At 35.3% G+C, this 19,743-nt stretch overlaps 1 protein-coding gene across 1 annotated transcript; it reads left to right on the top strand.

Moving 5' to 3' along the window:
* Positions 1–6,843: 6,843 nt before the first annotated feature.
* LOC145580757 (uncharacterized) lies at positions 6,844–7,470 on the top strand. Its single transcript, XM_081637869.1, has one exon. The coding sequence runs from the start codon at positions 6,844–6,846 to the stop codon at positions 7,468–7,470; it is 627 nt and encodes a 208-aa protein (XP_081493995.1).
* Positions 7,471–19,743: the final 12,273 nt, after the last annotated feature.

Raw genomic sequence — 19,743 nt, 5'->3', positions numbered from 1 at the left:
CATCAAATTAACTTAATTGAACAAATTAACGTTCATGCCTCAATTAAAGCCAACTTTGTACAGTTTCGTCCAAAATTAATTGAAAGAAAAGTTTACTCCATTAGTTACTTTTCAATCGTTATAAATAAGAAGCAGCGACTGGGGACGATTAAAAAATTACAATGCATAGATTTGATTTTGTACAATTATAATTTTTAGATCAATTTTACAAAAAATTTATTGATTTATTTTATAAGACTATAAAGATTAATTTTATATAAATTTTATTTTTGCTAACATGTTTTATTTATCTAGTTTTATTAGATGAAGAAATAGAAGATAAATAATATACATGTTTTTATTATTTTTTAATATTTCTATTTTCAAAAAATCAACGAATAATGATTTAGGTTTTAAATATGTAAAAAATTTAAAATAAAAAATCTTTTCACATTAAAGATTTTATCCTTATTATATAACAGATAAATTATCATATTTACAATTTTTTTTTTTTTTGAAAGATATCACTGTAGGCACAGAAATTTTATAAGTGTCATACATTAAATTAACTAAATTAATTTGGGTTAAATCATGTTAATGATCCATTTTAATTATTTTTGGGCCACCCAAATAAATAATCTGAATTAATCAAATACAATTCGGGTTATAAAATAAATTAAACGGACCAGGTTAAAAGACTTCTAAGTCATAAAATGGGCCAGGCCTAAACCTACTAAGTCCACTCAAGGGGTTCTCATCTCCTATAAATACATATTCCTCCATCAGTTGAGAGGGATCCAGAGAAATCATTATTCCAAGAGCTTATAAAACTCATACGGAATTCTCTCTGAAGTAAGTCAACAAGCACATCAAACTCGTGCCGACTTTGTTCAGATACACTCAAACACACTTGAACGGGATTAAGCTTCATAAGCCCTCGTTCAGGTGTATTCAAACAAAGCCCTTGAATACAGGTTGTCATCATCAAACGTCACCCTGCGTTCAAACTCAAGTCGACGTCATCAAACGTCACCCTACAGGTGTCACACACGTGTCATCGTCAAGCTGCGGAACAGAATCAGAGGACTTAATTTATTTTATTATAAACTTTTATACAGAGATTGTACCCAAAATTCATATATTAATATAAATTCATTTGTTACTTTATTTCCCGTCTTTATTTATTTAGACTCGAAATTTGTGTAAACAAATTTTGGCACGCCCGGTGGGACTATCTTTGCCTCTCATCTCTGTTTCCGTACGTTAAAAAAAAATAAATAAAACTTGAAATGGCCTCAAAGACCCCTGTCGACAAAAGGATCTCTACTACAGCTCAACAAAGGGCTGCTGAGTTGGCTGAAATGCTTAATAGCCAAACTGATGAGGGCATCGTTACTAGAGGGATGAAGAAAGTTGTTGTTGACTCCGCCGCAAGAAGCTTGCGTGCCGCATTAATCCTAACCAAAGCACGAAAAAGTCACGCTCGTCTTGCTGCTTCTGTGAGGTCTCTCATGTCCTCCACTCACGAATCACATGAGAGTCTTGTGTTTGGTTCGTTCGAGCCTGTCATCCACACAAACTCATCTTTCGATCACTTTGATGAGGGACATGACAATGAGTTTAGTGTGAGCTCACCTGAGCCTACTTTTGTTGCAGTTATGGTGACGCATACTAAGACGGTCGAACAACAACTGGCTGAAATGAGCAGTATCCTTGAACAGCTAAAGAAAGATGGGGAGGAAAAAGATGCTCAAATCAGACAACAAAATGAACAAATTGCTGCTTTGACAAAGAAGCTTGAGAAACAGACAATTGAGACTGAAAGCGATGACAGCTCAAATGGTAGCATTAAATCGACGGAATTAAAGCCAAATGGGTCACAAAATTTAATCACTGCTGAACAAGTTCAAGATATGATAGCCAATGCTGTCAAGAGCCAGCTTGGAGAGGGAGGTTCATATAATAACCGGCGTTATGTGAAGCCTTACACTAGGAGGATAGATGAGCTGAAAATGCCGTTTGGATACCAACCTCCAAAATTTCAACTCTTCGATGGAAAGGGTAACCCAAAACAACATGTTGCACACTTCATAGAGACGTTTAGCAATGGTGTTACCAAGGGTGACTTGCTTGTAAAACAATTTGTTCGTTCTCTTAAGGGAACCGCTTTTGACTAGTACACCAACTTAGAGGCTGAGTTTTTGGGGCAGTTCTTCAGCACTGAGCGTGTCGTTAGCATGACTGAGCTAACTCAAACTGCGCAATGGGATGAAGAGCCAGTCATTGATTACATCAACCGCTGGCGCGCTCTAAGTTTGGAATGTAAAGATCGATTGACTGAAACCTCTGCCATAGAGATGTGCATTAATGGGATGAGTTGGGAACTACATTACATCCTAAAGGGTATCAAACCAGAATCTTTTCAAGAATTGGCGACGAGAGCTCATAACATGGAACTCTCGATCACTTACAACAAGAAGAAGAAGGGGCTTGCTTCGGAAGCCAAGAAAGAAAGGAGTATTATAAAAATGACAAGTCCTCCAAAAGTTCAACTAAGGAAACGTTGTCTGTGACTACCTCTTCTGCACCCATCAAGATTTCAGGGAAGAAGAAAGAAGAAAGTAAGGGTTCATCTTCGAGATTTGTCAAGAAAGATAAACCCACTTTGAAAGAGCTTCAAGCTAAGAAGTACCCTTTCCCAGACTCTGACTTGTCTGGCATGTTAGACAAATTGCTGGAAAACAAAATCATCGAGTTGCCTGAGTCAAAGCGCCCTGAGCAGGTGAACAAGACATCCGATCCCAATTATTGTCCGTATCATAGGTTGATCAGTCATCCTATTGAAAAGTGTATAACACTTAAGGAGAAAATTATGCAATTGGGGAAGGATGGGACAATCGAGCTAGATGTCGACGAGCCAGTGATATCAAATCATGCCTCAGTAGCTACTGAACCATCATTTCAGGCTCAAACTTTGCAATTTGGAAGTTTGGAGCCAGTGATCATACTTGTGGAGAGTCAACCCATTCAACATGAAGTCTAATTCCAAGTTGAACACCAAACACATGTTAACTCCCAAGATGAAGATGATGACGAAGGGTGGACATTGGTGACAAGGAGAAGGCCAAGGAAACAAGTGCATGCTCCTAAACCACAATCTTCATATCGCAGAAAAAAGCAACAAAAAAAGAGAAAACCCAAGCCTTCAAAAGGAAAAAAGAAATCAAAGGAGGTTAGCAAGCACAAGGTCCTCCCTATAGATTTGCTTGATCAAGAGCCGTTATCTCCCATAACTTTGGAGGTTGATCAAGAGCCGTTGTCTCCCATAACTTTGGAGGAATATTTCCCAGAAGACTACTTTACTGTGGTTACGACGAATACGGTTTTCTTTGTAGAGAGTGAAGAAGAACAAGTTGATGATGAAACATCAATAGAATCAACTTTACAACGATCTGAGGTGGTAGTAGACCCAAAAATATCTAGTGTCTTAGATGCTCTTCCTTCACGCATAGGATGGAGGCAAATTTTTCATTTGCCTAAAGAGATGTGTCAACAGTTATCTTTTGCACTTCAACACCCAGAGTTGTATGCCGATAAGGTAAAAAATGTTGGAGAACCTGCGGAGGATACCACAAAATATGTGTCGTGCAACGCGGCCTTAGCTTTCACAGATGATGAATTGTTGATGGGGTCAAAACCCCACAATAAACCCTTGTTTGTGTCGGGGTACGTCCGCGAACAAAAAGTGAGTCACATTTTAGTTGATGGTGGATCCGCTGTCAACATCATGCCAAAATCCACTATGACAGAGTTAGGAATCAAGATGGATGAACTATCTAGCAGTCGCATAGTGATCCAAGGATTTAACCTTGACAGTCAGCGTGCAATAGGCATAATACGCCTAGAACTCACAATGGGAGAGTTAACGTCATCAACTCTCTTTCATGTGATTGACACAAAGACCTCATACAAAATGTTGCTAGGACGCCCTTGGTTGCATGAGAATGGTGTGGTATCATCGACCCTCCATCAATGTCTCAAGTACTATCGTGGGGGAGAAAAGAAGATAAATGGGGATGTCAAACCATTTAGCAAAGCAGATTCTTACTTTGCTGACGCCAAGTTTTTTTTGAAGAAGAAGCGTCAAGTGAGATACTACCTTCTCAAGTCCTTTCAACAGGAAAAAGAGAAGTTAAGGAGAGCATTTCTTTGGTTTCAAATGACAAAAAGGCATCTCCTGTTGAGGAGAAGTCTCAACAAAAGGTAGAAGTGGACGAAAAGAGTGTCTCTCAGCTCGTCATAAAAGAAAAGCCAAAGTTGTCAACTCCTATTTTGCGATACATCCCAAAATCACGTCGCAAGGAGGGAGAATCACCTTTTGTGTGTCGAGAGGTTAACCTTGATGCTAAGGTAGCAAAGCCAATTGATGACACTACTCTCCAAAACTTGAAGAGTAAAACAACTGTACCATTGGGTAAAGGCGCGCAAAGCCAAATTTCTAAGTTATCAACAGAGTCATCTAAGGTAAAAGAGCTTAACAAAGCAAAGTTTGGCCAAAATGCATACTAGCTATTGGCAAAGGCATGATATGACTTTGAAAACCCAACACCCATGGGTAAGGTCATAGACATTAAACCCAACGGATTAAATGATACTCAAAAGAAACTGCTTGACTATGGCTCTAGTTATCAAGAATCCAAGGCAGGCCTAGGGTCTCAACACCCCAAACCAATCAAAATTGGTGTATGGCGTAAAGTAGACGCTTCTTCCTCACAGTACATTACTGCCGAGGAACTCAAGGAAGGTGAAGGTGTGAACGATGTTCCCACTCCCAGAACTTCTGTGTTTGATCGACTTCAACCATCTACTACGAGGAATCATATATCAGTGTTCGATAGGCTTGGAGAATGTGACCATAGGGTGAAAGAAACTTCAAGTTCGCAACCCTTAAGACGAAAAGTATCTGTCTTTAACCGCGTAGGCATGACAAACGCCTCTAGCAAAGAACAAAGACAGTCAGCTTTTAGTCGCATAAAGAAAAGGGAAGACAATGTCATGAAAAATGACGAGTCGAAAAGTGTTGTTCCCTCTCGCATGAAGAGAACGCAAGACATAGACATCACTGAGGAACAACCTTTAAAGGCAAGAGTTCGTACTGTGGTTTTCACTAACCAAAATGAGTCGTCAGACCATGCTATAGAGGAACATCAGGAGATTTTTTCCGCTAACCATGTGACGGCTGAAGAGGTGCCAAATCCCGATGAGGAAATAGAAACTGATGAAGCTCCCAAGAAACTTGATGATGGGGGACAAGCAACAGTAGATGAGTTAAAAGAGTTAAACCTTGGCACTCTTGAAGACCCACGACCTATATACATCAGTGCCCTTCTCACCCAAGAGGAAGAACAAGAGTATTTTAAATTACTCTCTGGGTATAAAGATGTCTTTGCATGGAGTTATAAATAAATGCCAGGTCTCAACCCGAAATTCGCCGTTCATCGATTGACGATAAAAAAAGGTGTGAGTCCAAAGAAACAATCACAAAGGCGATTCAGGCCAGAGTTGATCCCAGATTTTGAATCTGAGGTGAACAAACTCATTGATGCAGGGTTCATTCGTGAAGTGAAATACCCTACATGGATAGCAAACATTATCCCTGTGAGGAAGAAAAGTGGGCAACTGCGAATTTATGTGGACTTCCGCGACTTGAATGAAGCATGTCCCAAGGATGACTTCCCACTTCCAGTCACAGAAATCATGATCGATGCCACCACTGGACATGAAGCATTGTCATTCATGGATTGCACACCTAGATACAATCAAATTCACATGGCGCCTAAAGATCAAGAAGCCACGGCGCTTCGCACCCCAAAAGGGATATTTTGCTACAAAGTTATGCCGTTCGGTTTAAAAAATGACGGGGCTACGTATCAACGTGCAATGCAAAAGATCTTCGAAAATATGATGCACAAAATTGTGGAGTGCTATGTGGACGATTTAGTGGTTAAGTCTAAAAAGAGGGAGGATCACCTAGGTGACCTTCGCAAAATCTTTGAAAGACTACGCAAATGTCAATTGAAAATGAATCCTCTCAAATGTTCGTTCGATGTTACCTCAGGAAAATTTTTAGGTTTCATCGTAAAACATAGGGGAATTGAAATTGACCAAACTAAAATTAAGGCAATTCAAGAAATGCCTGTACCACGAAATCTCAAAGAAGTTCGCGGTCTCCAAGGGCGCCTTGCATATATTCGGAGGTTCATCTCCAATCTTGCAGGCAAATATCAACCATTTAGTCATCTCATGAAAAAGGATGCTCCATTCAAATGGGATGAGTCATGTCAAAAAGCGTTCGACAATATAAAGAAGTATTTGTCCTCTCCGCCAGTTTTGGGGGCACCAGTTAAAGGAAAACCTCTAATCCATTACATTGCTGCTCAAGAAAGATCATTGGGGGCAATGTGTGCTCAAGAAATTGAAGATTGCAAGGAGATAGCTCTTTATTACTTGAGTCGAACGTTGGTGGGTGCTGAGCTGAATTATTCACCAATTGAAAAAATTTGTCTTGCGTTAATTTTTGCCATTCAAAAGTTGAAGCATTACATGCAAGCTCATACAGTCCATGTCGTCTCAAAAGCCGACCCAATCAAGTACATCCTCTCAAGACCAGTGTTGTTAGGAAGACTAGCTAAATAGGCTGTACACATCAAACAGTACGATATAGTGTTCGTACCACAAAAGTCTGTCAAAGGATAAGCCATCGCTGACTTCTTTGCCGACCACCCAGTACCACCTGAATGGGAGATGTCCGTTGATTTGCCTGGAGAAAATGTGTTTAACATCGAGATACTACCACCATAGGAAATGTATTTTGACGGGGCTGCTCGTCAAGATGGCGCAGGAGCAGGGGTAGTCTTTGTATCGCCAGAAAAGCACGTTTTACCTTACTCGTTTGTGTTAACTCATCTATGCTCAAACAACATAGCTAAGTACCAAACTCTCATTATGGGTCTTCAAATGGCGATTGAAATAGGAATTCAAGATCTTGATGTTTATGGAGATTCGCAACTCATTATAAGTCAACTTTTAGGCGAATATGAAGTCAAGAAAGAGGATTTAATTCCTTATCACAAACATGCATCAAGATTTCTTGACAAGTTTGACATTGTCAAGCTAAGCCATGTTCCAAGGAGTGCCAACAAGATAACTGATGCGCTTGCCGGTCTTGCAGCCACTTTGGCACTAGGGGCAGAGGAAATCATGTCTGTGCCTGTTTGCAATCGTTGGGTAGTTGCACCTGAAGAATATGAAGTTGAAGATGATGAGGTCGAGGAGGTTGACATGATCACTGTCTGCTTAATTGACAAAGAAGATTGGCGTCAACCAATCATCGATTATTTGGACCACCAAAAGCTGCCTAATGATCCACGACATCGAACAGAAATCCGCCGTCTAGCCTCTCGTTTTATTCTCTTCAAATGGGACTCTTAATAGACGATCTTTTGACAAGCTATGGTCGAGATGTCTAGAAGATGAAGAGGCAGCCAAAACAATAGAGGAATTTCATTCAGGAATTTGTGGAGCTCATCAATCTGGTCCTAAGCTTCATGATCGTATCAAAAGGGCAGGGTATTACTGGCCCTTAATGGTTCAAGATTGCATGGAGTTCATTAAAAAGTGTGAAGCATATCAATTTCATGCAAACTTCATTCACCAACCTCCAGAACCACTACATCCAACTGTGACATCATGGCCATTCGAGGATGGGGTCTTGACGTGGTTGGTCCAATAACACCAAAGTCATCTGGTGGTCACGCTTACATCCTGGCTGCCACAGATTACTTTTCCAAGTGGGATAGAGCTATTCCCCTTCGTAAGGTGAAAAAAGAAAATTTTGTCAATTTCATTCGCACCCATATCATTTACAGGTATGGAATACCTCAAAGAATCGTCACTGATAATGGAAAGTCATTCGTCAACAACTTGATGGATAGCCTTTGCCAAAAGTTCAAGTTCACGCAACATAAGTCATCCATGTACAATGCTCCTGCAAATGGTCTAGCTGAAGCATTTAACAAAACACTTTATAGTTTGCTAAGCAAGGTCGTTGCAAAGTCTAAGCGTGACTGGCATGAAAAGATAGGGGAAGCACTTTGGGCATATAGGACGACATCTAAGAATGCAACACAATCTACTCCATACGCGTTGGTGTATGGTGTTGAGGTTGTCCTACCCTTAAAAGTTCAAATTCTATCACTAAGAATTGCCATTCAAGAGGGTTTAACTAGTGATGAAAATGACAAGCTTTGATTGGCTGAGCTTGAAGCACTTGATGAGAAAAGATTACAAGCTCAACAAAAATTGCAATGCTATCAAGCTCGCATGTCACGTGCATTCAATAAGAAGGTTAGACCTCGCTCTTTTCATGTGGGAGACATGGTCTTGGCAGTGAGAAGACCCATCATTACTTCGCGCAAAACTGGGAGTAAGTTCACATCAAAATGGGATGGTCCTTATGTGGTACGAGAAGTCTACACTAATGGAGCATACAAAATTGTTGATGCTGAGGGGTTGCGCGTAGGTCCAATTAATGGCAAGTTTTTAAAGCGCTACTATTCATGAAGTGAAAGCCTTGCCCACTCCTAAGTAAGAGAATAAACTGCTTACCAAAAAATTAAAAAAAAATAAATAATAAAATAAAATAAAATGCATTGTTTGAACTACGTTGGCTTGATCTTACGCGATAACTTGTTTATTTAGCAAGTACGTAGGTAGCTTGAAAAAAAAATCGAGTGTAGCCACATAAAAGAAAAAATCATCATCATTGTACTACTCCTGGCCCGCAAGAGTATAAATTGTGTCCGGCAAAACAAACAAAAAAAAAATACTCCTACGCCGCAAGAGTATAAACTATGAACGGTAAAAAAAAAAATACTCCTGGCTCACAAGAGTATAAACTGTGAACGTCAAGGCAAAACAAACAAAAAAAATCATTAGGGTGTGTTGGACATGGCACATGTATAATGAGTATGTCATGAAGTCAATCTCGTATTGGAATTTTGAGCAGGCCAGGCTTAAGATGTCAAGTTCATAACGACTGGCATACATGACTTGACATCTCCGATTGTAGGGAATATTTCAAGCATCCCACACTTGAGCCCCACTGTGATCATACACTTAAGCATGGTGGCATCCAAAGGGAAGCTAGAGCAAAAGAGTCGCCAACAAGTTTTAGGAACTTGTAAACCGTTCACAGGGTGAAGGTTACACCCCTTAACGATCCAGGAGATCGTCAACTCCAATAGTTCTGGAACCATGACTGGTGTTCGGGGATGAAGGTACAAATCCAATCTAAAAGAGAAAGAACCTGCCCTAAGAATAGGCCTCTACTTTATTCTACTCGTATTCATGTGCGCTTTCTGACTAACATACGACCAATAGGTTTACTCTAAACCTGTTTATCTATGTTGGTTGAACTTTAATGCACAAATAAATCTATTATTGGCGATCACTTGAATTATAATCATATTATCCCTAAACAAGATTATTAATTATCTTATTAAACATGATTACAAGTACAAATTCCCTTTAAATCCTGCAAGAGAGGGCGTGATCAAGCAATAACAATGAATAATATATCAAGCAACAATAATAACAAATTATAATAATTATAATCATAATCATAATTAAAATAATCATGTTAAAGCATAATATATCAAGCAACAATAATAACAAACCCTAGCATGTCATTAAACATTAAAGATCAAAGCTTTAACCCTAACATGATACTAACATGCTATTAGGAAAGAAAATAGGAAGCATCCTAGAAATCATAATTGATATAAGCAAATCACCCTAAATATCATACTAAGGAAAGTATCCTAACATGATACTAGGAACCAAAATAACAATCTTAACATGATTTATAAGATCAATTAAACAATTAAAGTACTTACTTGGATGCCTCGTATCTCTTTCTAATAACAAAATACACGCGTTAGTAACTTCAAGGAAAATAATAAAATCAAAACAATTAAATTAAATAATTGAGATAGAGATTTGGGACCAAAACCTCAGAAATATCAAACCTTTCACATCTAGGGCAAAGGCAACTTCGAACTTGGCTAGGTGTGTCTAGATCTTGTGAATGCGGAATTTTGTTTGTGAAAAAGGTTGGTTTAGAAAGAGAGAGAGAGTATCAAGAAATTCTTGTGAGAGTTGGTTGTAGAGGATGATTAAAAACAGAGATTTTAGGAGGCTATTTATAACGAAAATCAGCCGGAATATGATAAAAAAAAAATTAGAGTTTCAAGAAGAATAAAACACGACGCTGTCGCCACACAAGCATCTGTCGCTGCGCGACAGAGCCTGTCGCTAGGCGACAGCCTGTGGTGCGGCGCTGCAGGCAGTTTTTTCCACACGTTTTCATATTTTTGATAAAATTAAGCGTACGAGGGGTAAAACTGTAATTTTATTTAAAACACTTCTTTTATTCTAAATAAAACTCATAAAACTCAATTATCAATGCTAATCACATTAGGATTCAAAAGAACCTTCTAGAAGATTCTAGAAGACTATAATCAATCCTAATTACATTAGGAATGATAAATCATAATAGGCCCTCCTCAAGATCATTGGGCCACATATAAAGGTCAAACCGGGCCCAGTTTAGTAATTTGGCCATAACTTCCTCATTATTCATCGGAATTGGGCTTATAATATATCGTTGGAAAGCTCTTTTCGAGCCCAATCCAACTACACTATTATTGGACCCTTGCCATGGACCAAACTAAACTGGATTGGCTATTTTCATAAAATAGGTTTTCGAAAACAGAGAGAAAGAAGAGAAATAAAAACTAACCGCAACACTAGACTTTCCACACTTTCACTTCATTCGATTATAATTCGACGTGAAAAGTATTCATCATCGGGTTTGGTTTTGGGGAGACACATTTGGGTGTCTACAGAAGCCCCCACTTTGACTGAGTTTGGAGAAACGCAAGTTTCGAAAACAAAAGTCAAAGTAGCGATAGGGACGGAGAATGATTCAGAACGTTCTGCGATCCTAAATCACTCTTGTAATGCCGATACCTGCAAACTAGCGTTAGTTAAACAGATAAAAGAGTTAAGAAACGCGTATCTTGCACCATCGAGTACACGTCTCTGGAGGTAACCGATTTGTTGTGACGATCTTCCTCAAGCTAGGGGATACTGCCTGAAGACTGCTACGCTTGTAACTGCCTCCAATTTCCGCTGTGATAGTATTCTGCAAGCTAGAGAACACTATCGAAGATTGCTTCTCTTGAAACGATCTTCTACCGCCTTGTGACCATCTTCCGCAAGCTAGGAAACATGATCGAAGATAACTTCGCTTGAAATCACCTCCAGTTGTTTGTGACAACCCTCCGCAAGTTAGGGAACGTCGTCGACCAATGCTGCTACATCTCGAGCCTTTTCCTTGACTTTGTCACGCCAAAAAAAAAGTACTAGTGACTTTCAAGTCAAATAAAAGGGTCGAGACCTTGTCACGCCAAACACTTCAAATCGTGTATGTGACACAGTCTCGAGGGGGCAATTTGTAGGCACAAAAATTTTATAAGTGTCATACATTAAATTAACTAAATTAATTTGGGTTAAATCATGTTAATGATCCATTTTAATTATTTTTGGGCCCACCCAAATAAATAATCTGAATTAATCAAATACAATTCGGGTTATAAAATAAATTAAACGGACCAGGTTAAAAGACTTCTAAGTCATAAAATGGGCCAGGCCCAAACCTACTAAGTCCACTCAAGGGGTTCTCATCTCCTATAAATACACATTCCTCCATCAGTTGAGAGGGATTCAGAGAAATCATTATTCCAAGAGCTCATAAAACACATACGAAATTCTCTCTAAAGTTAGTCAACAAGCACATCAAACTCGTGTCGACTTTGTTCAGATACACTCAAACACACTTGAACGGGATTAAGCTTCATAAACCCTCGTTTAGGTGTATTCAAACAAAGCCCTTGAATACATGTTGTCATCATCAAACGTCACCCTGCGTTCAAACTCAAGTCGACGTCATCAAACGTCACCCTACAGGTGTCACACACGTGTCATCGTCAAGCTGCGGAACAGAATCAGAGGACTTAATTTATTTTATTATAAACTTTTATACAGAGATTGTACCCAAAATTCATATATTAATATAAATTCATTTGTTACTTTATTTCCCGTATTTATTTATTTAAACTCGAAATTTGTGTAAACAATCATATTTACAATTTATTTATATTTTTAAATTCAATTGTCATATAACTAACAACCACAAATAAAATACATAACAACAATAAATAAAGTCGCATTATAAATTACATTTAAAAAAAATAATACTTTTGTAATAGGCAATAACACTTTAATTAAATTATTATGTTTTTTTTTTGTCTGAAATTATTAAATAGAAAAAAAAAATCAAATACGAAAATACCTTTTCTTGAGATTAATATATGGAAAACCGTGCATCGTACGATACCTGACAATGAAAAAAAGATAATGTCAGTGTCTTCAATTTTGTTAGGTGGGTGCAACCAAAGGTATTTTTGATCAAACTTTCCAAATTTGTAATGAACTTGGTTGAAATATTTGTCGAGAATATCAGACACATCTTCAAAAAAAATGATTTCCATCCACCATTGCACACGAGAATACTAGCGACATCTTCATTTTCTTCTCTAACTCCCTATGAAGGTCGCTAGCTATCATTCCAATGAACTTTTCATCCTTGTCCTTGTACAACAATCCCGCATTTTTTTTCACTATTTTTAAATATTTGATACAATTATTAAATTCAAATTAATAAATTTAAAACACAAAGAAAAAAATAATTATAAAACTAACTACAAAATAGAATGAATTAAAAAATTACAAATTGATTTGATAGCTCTCCGAAGCTCATTAAGGGGCTTATTCTAAAGTATCTCTAATAGGCTCCAACTAATCACATAAAAACAAGATACAATAATATATAAGTTAATTCAGTTAAGCAAATTATCAAATACTCAAAAATTAGATCATTGCAAAAATAAAGAAAATATTCTACAAAGTATAATGTAATTTGTTAATTACGTAATTATCTCATGTAATTTGTTAATTACATAATTTTTTCATGTAATTTGTTTTACCTAAATGGTTTTGTGTAATTGATATATTTAAAAAATTATTACTTACTCACTTGTTTCAAATGATATTCTTACTATTCATTTTGTTATTTAATTTCGTATTGTGAGATTATCTGATTAAGTTTCATATCAGATCAATCCTACAAATAAAAAACTTGCATATATTTTCTCAAATATCGATTGTTTTTAGCCTTAACTACCCACATCAATCATCTCTATTCAATACAGAGTATTTGCTTATTTAAGAAACCATTAGATCAAATCAGAACTTTTAATTTTTGTTTACTTATTACTAAACTAAATATCTTTAATTATGTAATTATATAAGTTATGTAAATAGATTTTTCACCATATACCACTGAGTTTTAACTTAATTCAGCAGATACCACCAAAAACTTTCTAATTCACCATATACCTTTGAGTTCCTATGCAATACCACAAAATACCTTTTTTGGTAACTGCCGTTAGCCTGTTGTTAGCCTGCCGTCTGGAGTATTTTACTAATTTACTATATACCCATGTTTATAAAGTTATTTCACCATATACCATTAAATTAAAAGATATTTCACTATATACCCAGAAATTACAATGGTTATTTTAAAAAAAAAAAAAAATTAGTCGTTGACTGTTATAACGGATAGTTTATGTATATAAACATAATACTTGAGGAATTGAGATAGCACTTCACCCTTCTAAAAGCATTTGCAAAGATGTCAACACACTCGAAATCATCATCGTCATCTTACGAATATGCATACATAAGAATGCCAAACAAAGCTTGTACATGTGGGAAGAAATTTGCAATAAGGAGCTATGATTCGGCAAAATATCCATACAAATTGTAGTATAAGTGTGATATATGAGAGAAATTTCGATGGTGCAAGGGTAATGCCGAGCAAAATGTTGTTTCGGGTTATGAATTTCAAAGCAGGGGAAACATAGACACACAATGTCATGGAGATGAGATCATGTTGAAGGAGCTCAAGAGAAGAGTAGTGAAGCAGCAAAAAATAATAGATGCAACAAGGGGTCGTTTGGCATTGTTGTGGTTTTCTCTTTTTTGGTTTTTTGGTTTATTAAAAGTATATGATGTATGTCACATAATGAAAGAAAAATAATTTAAACTTATTAAAATCATAATAATTTTGAAAACTGACAAAAGGAAAGAGGAAACGCCTTTTTCTTGTTTCCTGTTTTCAGTTTTTAATTTTCAAAAAAACAGGAAACTGAAAACCAAAAATGGTGCCAAACAAGCCCTAAAATAGCCGTTGCAAATTCAGTGGCATATGATGAAATATCTTTTAATTTAATGGTATCTGGTGAAATAACTTTATAAACATGGGTATATAGTGAATTAGTAAAATACCCCAAACAGCAGACTAACGGCAGTTATCAAAAAATGTATTTTGTGGTATTGCATAGGAACTCAGTAGTACATAGTGAATTAGAAAGTTTTTGGTGGTATATGGTGAATTAAGTTAAAACTCAGTGGTATATGGTGAAAATTCCGTTATATAAATCAATATTATTATTAAAACTCAAAGGCAAGAAGTTTCATTCTGCCATGTGTCAATTTTTTCTCTTATTTAGCCATGTCATCAAATATGCCACGTAATCAAACCAATTAACTCTATTAAAATAGCAATGTCTCTACAAAAAAGATACCACTAAGGAATAACTAAAACATTTTCACTCTATTATTTCCATTTAATTGTTATGTGTAATTTACTCTTTGTAATAAATTGACATTTAGAAACTGACCCAAAAAAAAATGAAACTTTAATAACTCTTAAAATTTTCGTTCTTATTTGCCTTAAAAACTTGATTCAGCCCACAATCTTCATTCAACTCAAAATATTAACAACTCACAACCTATATAATATGTGGGGAATCTTTTTCATTTGTATATATGATTAGTTTTACAAACTAAAATCTCATTAATATCATTAATACAAACAATTAAAAGGATACCACTAACTGATCTATATAAAAGCTTTTCACTCTATTATTTTCATTTAATTGTTATGCGTCATTTACTTATTGTAATAATTTTCATTCTTCAATTGGAGCAAAAAGTAGAGCCTAATAAATTTGGTAACCGATGGGTTTATTCCAATTTTCTTTGGTGGTTTTATTAAATGATTGAACTAAATGTCAATGCTCATTTGAAGAAAAAAAAAAAAAAAACCCCCGGGGCATCGCCCGGGTCACTAACTAGTATATATAAATAAAGTAGGCATTTTAGTATAATTATATGGGAAAGATTTTTATCGTGTAATTATAAATTTAAAACATGATAATTTAGAAAAAATAACTTATATGATAATTTATATATAAAAAAATTATTATTATATGATTATATCATAAATAATAGTATTAAATTTAAATGATAAAATACCATTAAAGATAAATTTTTATAGAATTTATGATAAGAACTAAAAATTGTTCATTAATCATAATTAAATTAAAACTTGTCATGCCTACCATTATAAATTGACGATACATCATACGAAACCAACAAAATTTCGTATCAATACAAAACCACAAGAGAATTCTGTATAAGTAATTTTGTGTCGTTTTAGGTAATCAATGGCTAGGTAATTCTTATATTAATTTTATTAGTCCTATTAAATTTATGTTTGTAATCGCCATTACTTAAATTTTATTTTTTTTGGGGATACTTAACGATTATATGCTTATGTTTTATTTACTGAATTTTGTTTTTATATGCAGATTTAAGTAAGGAAAATCAAATTACGAATTTCTTGCCTGTTTGACATACTAAACTTCCACAAACTAGTTAGCTTAATAAGTTTGGATATGATGCTATTTAACGAGGAGTTATTTTTATACATTGTTTCCATTTATTAATTTTTTTTTATAAGCCTCTTTATTTTTTAATTAATTAATTTTATGAATATATTAAATTAACTTTATTTCTTATTTTAAATTACAAGGTGATTATGTTTATGCCTCAATTAAAGTCAACTTTTTTCAACACTTTCGTTCAAAATTGATTGAAGAATGAGATTTATGAACTTAAATTATAGTGGTTGAGAATTCAAATCATTAATTAATCTTATGAATATATTAAATCATAATTTTATGAAATATTATTAAAACATGTTGTCCTACAGAAAATTTAAAAATATATTGAATACAAATTAAATTGAAAAAATACAGATAATAATAATTATTATGATTTAAAAGAAAATCACAATTAAAAAAAATATAATCCTTTAATTTTATGTTATCTATGATAATTGTTATCATTAATATTTAAAGTACATAAAGTCACAATTAGAAAAACATAATCCTTATGGATAATGATTTTTTAAGAAAATGAGATTAGATTAAAAAAGAATGATAAAATTTATCTTAAAAAGATATGATTTTTATTATAATTTTAAATTAAAGGTAGCTATTTATAAGATATAGAAAAAACAAAATTTAAAAAATCAACATAAATATAGAAAAATATTTGATAAAAATTTGTGTATCGTACGGGCTTAGATCTAGTAATAAAATAATAGTAATAGTAATAATGCGACTTGCCACCTTACCTTTTGCTTGGGTGTCTATTCAGCGGGTGATGTTCGACATTATGCTTTCCTTGCATCGCGTTTGCAGTCTTCTGGTCTTCAGGCTACGCTTCTTCGCAATTCTGGTAATTATTGGTCCAAGACCGCCCTTTGATGGTGCTCTTAATCTTTTTAATAGGACTGTAGAGACTGACCTTATGAGTGACCCTAGTGAGATCGCTGCCCCCATACTCATGAAGAAATTGGTAGATATATATTTCACAAAGGTCACTGCTTCTGCAGAATTGTAACACCCCCGATTTACTAATTAATAATAAACAAGAGTTAAAGGAAAAATAAACAATATTTAAATAAATTTGCGGAAGCATACACCTAAATCGGAGGTATTGCCGCCACACTTGACAACCTGTCAAGTGCTAAGCCTTACAAAATCCCAATAATTACAACCCAATGAATCTAAGTGAGCTATTCATACAACTTTACAAACTCGTTATAAAAACACTAATCGATCACTTGAGCTCCTTTAGCTACGATCACTTGATCAACCTGCTTAAACAATCTTGACTACTCACCATTAATGACAAATTCCAAAATAGATCGTCGCAGGGCCACCATAAGAAAAAGACATGGCCCCAAACAAAAGTAGCACAACAAAACAACACATACACGTCAGTAAAAAGCTGAGTAATCACCACATATCAGAATATATAGAGTATAATAGAATAATTGACAATACTAGCTCAATTTATAACAATTAATATAATGTAGTTCAAAACTACATTACACATTGATACCTCAAGGGTAAGATAACTTTGTACTCTAAAAAGTAACCATTGTCAAACCCTACCTCAAAAAAAATACTATTCTTTACTCAAATCTCTATCCCATAAGTGTGTCATGCTCTTTGTTCTATACCTAACCTTGGACATGAGTAATTCAAATAACAAACCAACAAGTATAAAAACTTGAATACTCTCAATAACCAGAAAGACACCTTGAACGAGACCACAAACGGGCCAAATCCCACTGTAGGGGACCATTGAAAAATAAATAAATAAAGATTGTACCTTATTCTTAACTCATGATTATCATCCTCTTACCAACATGCCAAGGAGCAAGGTATATAACGCCGAGCCTCAAACCAAGAACAAAATAATCATTCTCAACCTTTTGATCACATATTCGATCAAATAATCATTCATAAACTAATAAATAATATCTCAACAATGGCACAGATTCCCAAATAACATAACAAATCAATTCATAAAACGTCTCAACCCTCATAGGGAAATAATTCTAATACCCAAATATAATCAGTTCTCAACCCAATATTATATCAGTAACTCTAAAACCTCAACAATAATACTCCCTAGAGAAACAACATTAAAAACCCTTGCATAATAAAACAATCAATCACATACAACAATAGTAACAAGACAATATAATTAAATCTGATCAAATCATGTAACTATATACATGAATCATAAATATGAATATCATATCATACAATAATTATATCAAATAATTACACAAACAACTCCAAAGTATCAGATCGTGTGATTACATATAATAATAAAAATACAAACGTCTCCGAATTGATATAGTGTGATCACCTTTCGGAAACAATTCCACAGTCTACTACCTCGACAAAAGAAATGAATCGCAAAGTCCTAGCCCTAGTAATTGGTAGCAGCATGATGGTGGTAATGAAATTATATATGGGTGTATATTTGATACTCGCATGATTAGATTACAATGATGGGTTGACTTGGATTGTATAAAATCCAATTGTTGATTTGCATTGCAAAGGAATTGGTGCAAAAGTACAATAAACTCACCGAAAGAAATTTGGGGAAATTGGTTTAGCTACAAAAGATCAATTGGAGTGGAGGCAAAGCTAAAATTAATTAGGGAATAAGAAGTATTTATACTTTCGTAAACAACGAGAGTTCTATAAGATTAGGTTTTATACTTTCCAAAGTATAAAAATCAAACTATGGAAAGTTAATAATAATTAAAAATTACTTATTTTATTATATAAATCTATTATATAAATCATAAAATATTAATCATAAAATATTCGGGTATTATAAGAATCCACTTTCTCCTTATCTCCACGTCAGGTTGCCTTATAGAAGTCCCTGTAGGGGGATCACATTTCGGTCAGTTGCGAGCCGTCCTGATATTAGGTTTGGGTCAGACTATGAATGGAAAGACTTACTGTTGTGTTCTTTGCTACCAGTTAGTAGTTCCTTTGTTCTCCGTTTCGACACCGTATTCTGCTTGCTGGAGGGTTTTTGATAGAGATATTTATGGGGATCATGCAGTGTCTTGTGCTGGGATGGTGGATATTAAACATAGGCACAACATTGTTCGTGACACCCTTGTTGATATTTGTTTTTGATCTGGGAATTTTGCAAGAAAAGGGGTTAACGTTGGATTGATTGGAAGGAATGACGGAGCTCTTCAACCAGCAGATGTATTGCTTTATTCCCGGGATAGAGGCCTTGATGTATGCGTTGACTTTACGGGGTCTTCTCCTTTAACACAATCAGGGTTGTCTGACATCGTTCCTAGTCTTGTTGTGTCGGCTGCGGCTCAGCGGAAGTGGGACAAGTATGGGGCACGTTGTAGGGCTATTGACTATGGTTTTCTTCCTTTCTCTTTTTCTTCATTGGGGGAATTAGAGAAGGATGATGTTGCGTTGTTGAAGCGGGTTCAGGATTTCGCTAGGACTCGGGATTTTGGTGCTCGTGCAGCTGCTCACATCTTCAACAGGATCGGGTCCGCTATACCTAGACGGGTAGGGGCCAAGATTGTATCTCGGCTCTCCCACTAATTTCTTGTAAATCAATTGACTTTGTAGGTTTTTGTTATTTTTCAATAGTAATAATAATAATAATAATAACAATAATAATGAAATATGCTCTGTTGAAATATGCTTTGCTCAGCTCAGCTCTGCCCAAAAGTTCAAAAGAACAGGGCCTAACTTGTTCTGAGTTGTACGGTCTTTTTTTTTTTTTTTTTTTTTTTTTTTTTTTTTTTGAGATTTACTA

Source organism: Chenopodium album, chromosome 15, assembly GCF_948465745.1.
Source record: "Chenopodium album chromosome 15, dcCheAlbu1.1, whole genome shotgun sequence".
Classification (NCBI taxonomy): Eukaryota; Viridiplantae; Streptophyta; class Magnoliopsida; order Caryophyllales; family Amaranthaceae; genus Chenopodium; species Chenopodium album.
Note: the sequence above shows the minus strand (reverse complement) of the source record. Positions and strands in the feature narration are given on the sequence as shown.